At 43.7% G+C, this 1628-nt stretch overlaps 1 protein-coding gene across 1 annotated transcript in view; it reads left to right on the top strand.

Annotated features, from left to right (window-relative positions):
- The first annotated feature begins 1068 nt into the window (after positions 1-1068).
- LOC124671782 overlaps positions 1069-1628 on the top strand; it is a 40928-nt gene continuing 40368 nt past the window's right edge. The window contains exon 1 of the mRNA XM_047208113.1: positions 1069-1113. Coding sequence (XP_047064069.1) covers positions 1069-1113 — 45 coding nt within the window. The remainder of the gene's footprint in view (positions 1114-1628) is intronic.

Here is a 1628-nt window from a genome sequence, read left to right as displayed (position 1 = left end):
ACGACTTGTATACTACAACATGCAGTGGTATGCTGGGTCACCGCAGCTGGTATCAGAGCAAATGTTGCGACCTTAGGTTGGAAAAACCTAGTATAGGGAAGAAACCTGTAGGAGTCTCGTAGAAATAGTAAAGGATTCTCTAGAAGTATGGTGGTTATTCACTTGAGAATAGCAAAATCATATATTTTAGTGCGATAATTCTTTATTATAGCTATTATGATGCATTATCACTACTAATATTCTGCTTTTGTATACAGCCATAATGGCGTACACGTTTCCTAAGAGGACTTTGAGGAAGGTTGAGGGTTGGCTTGGTGATTATGATGGACCAATAACAGCTCTCCTGTGTGGGATGATGAAGGAACTTCATTGCGATCCACGGATACCTGTTATCAAGTATACTTACTATGATGGGGAAATCCTAGCCAAGTGCAGAGTATCGGTCCAACTACCGGAAAACCGCCGATGAGTCGTATAATGCCATACGGAGAAGCTAAAACTATCACCACAGACCTACCATATGGGCCTATTCAAGGCAATCCTTGAGATAAGGCAAGCACAAGTCAAGTAGAACTCCTATGTTCGGAGTTTTCTCATATACCTCATGCCGAGGAAGATGAGGATCCCACTCTTAATCATTTGGTGTTAGCACACGTAAGTCCCGAAGCCGCAAGACAAGACATGGATAGCTGTAAGTCTTTACTGACCACGATGTACCTTTTACACATGAAGATGAGAGGTGAGATTGACCACATGCTAGCTGAGTTCACGGACCCTGATAAAGTCCAAGCTCGGATGCATGATTTGAGGGCACAACCAAAACATACTACACCGTTCTTTAGCCTAGACAGCTATGTAGATTTGAGTGACCAGTTGCCCAAGAAAGATCCACTTACACCCAACTTTGTTCCGCACTATCCACACGTGTCAGCATCGTATGATACTGGATATGGAGGAGACCACTCATGGAACATAAATTGCTCGGAGTCGCCGATCGAAAACTCGACGGGTTGGCGTTTCGGGAACCTTTCGGTGATGAGGAGGAGCCAATTCCATGTGATACAGGAGATGAGAGTGGTGGGGTTAACCAACGCTACGGGCAGGAAGAGAAAGGTACTGATTCCATTTCTTTAGATTTGGAGATGGGATTATCTAAACCATCACAGTACGAAGTAGGTGAGAGTTCTGGAACCAAGAAAAAGAAGAAGAAGAAGATGAGGGGTCAGGTGAATAGAAATCCTTCATGGATGACTGAAGAAGGAGGTATGTATCCTACTGGGGATATGTACGAGTCATTGTCTAGCTACTTAGGCATGACGGATCTCTGTCTCGGCACTTCATCCGATTCAGATTACATACCAACTGGAAGGACCTTTGTTCCAGATGGTGTCCGGAAGACAAGTCGCTGTACCGGATGGACCCCAGGAATGTATGCGGAGGCGAATGAAGACGATGGGGAGTAGAGCTCCAAGGAAGAATAAGTAATCTAGGTGGTATTGTAATAGAACGTATTTTAAATTCCCGTTGGCTTGGGCTTTTGAGCCAAATAAGTGGTTTATATATACCACATGTAATATAAGTTTGTGAGTGTGTTATGTAATATACGGTGTATTGATGACCCACAAGTA

This window comes from Lolium rigidum, chromosome 7, assembly GCF_022539505.1.
Source record: "Lolium rigidum isolate FL_2022 chromosome 7, APGP_CSIRO_Lrig_0.1, whole genome shotgun sequence".
Taxonomy (NCBI): Eukaryota; Viridiplantae; Streptophyta; class Magnoliopsida; order Poales; family Poaceae; genus Lolium; species Lolium rigidum.
Note: the sequence above shows the minus strand (reverse complement) of the source record. Positions and strands in the feature narration are given on the sequence as shown.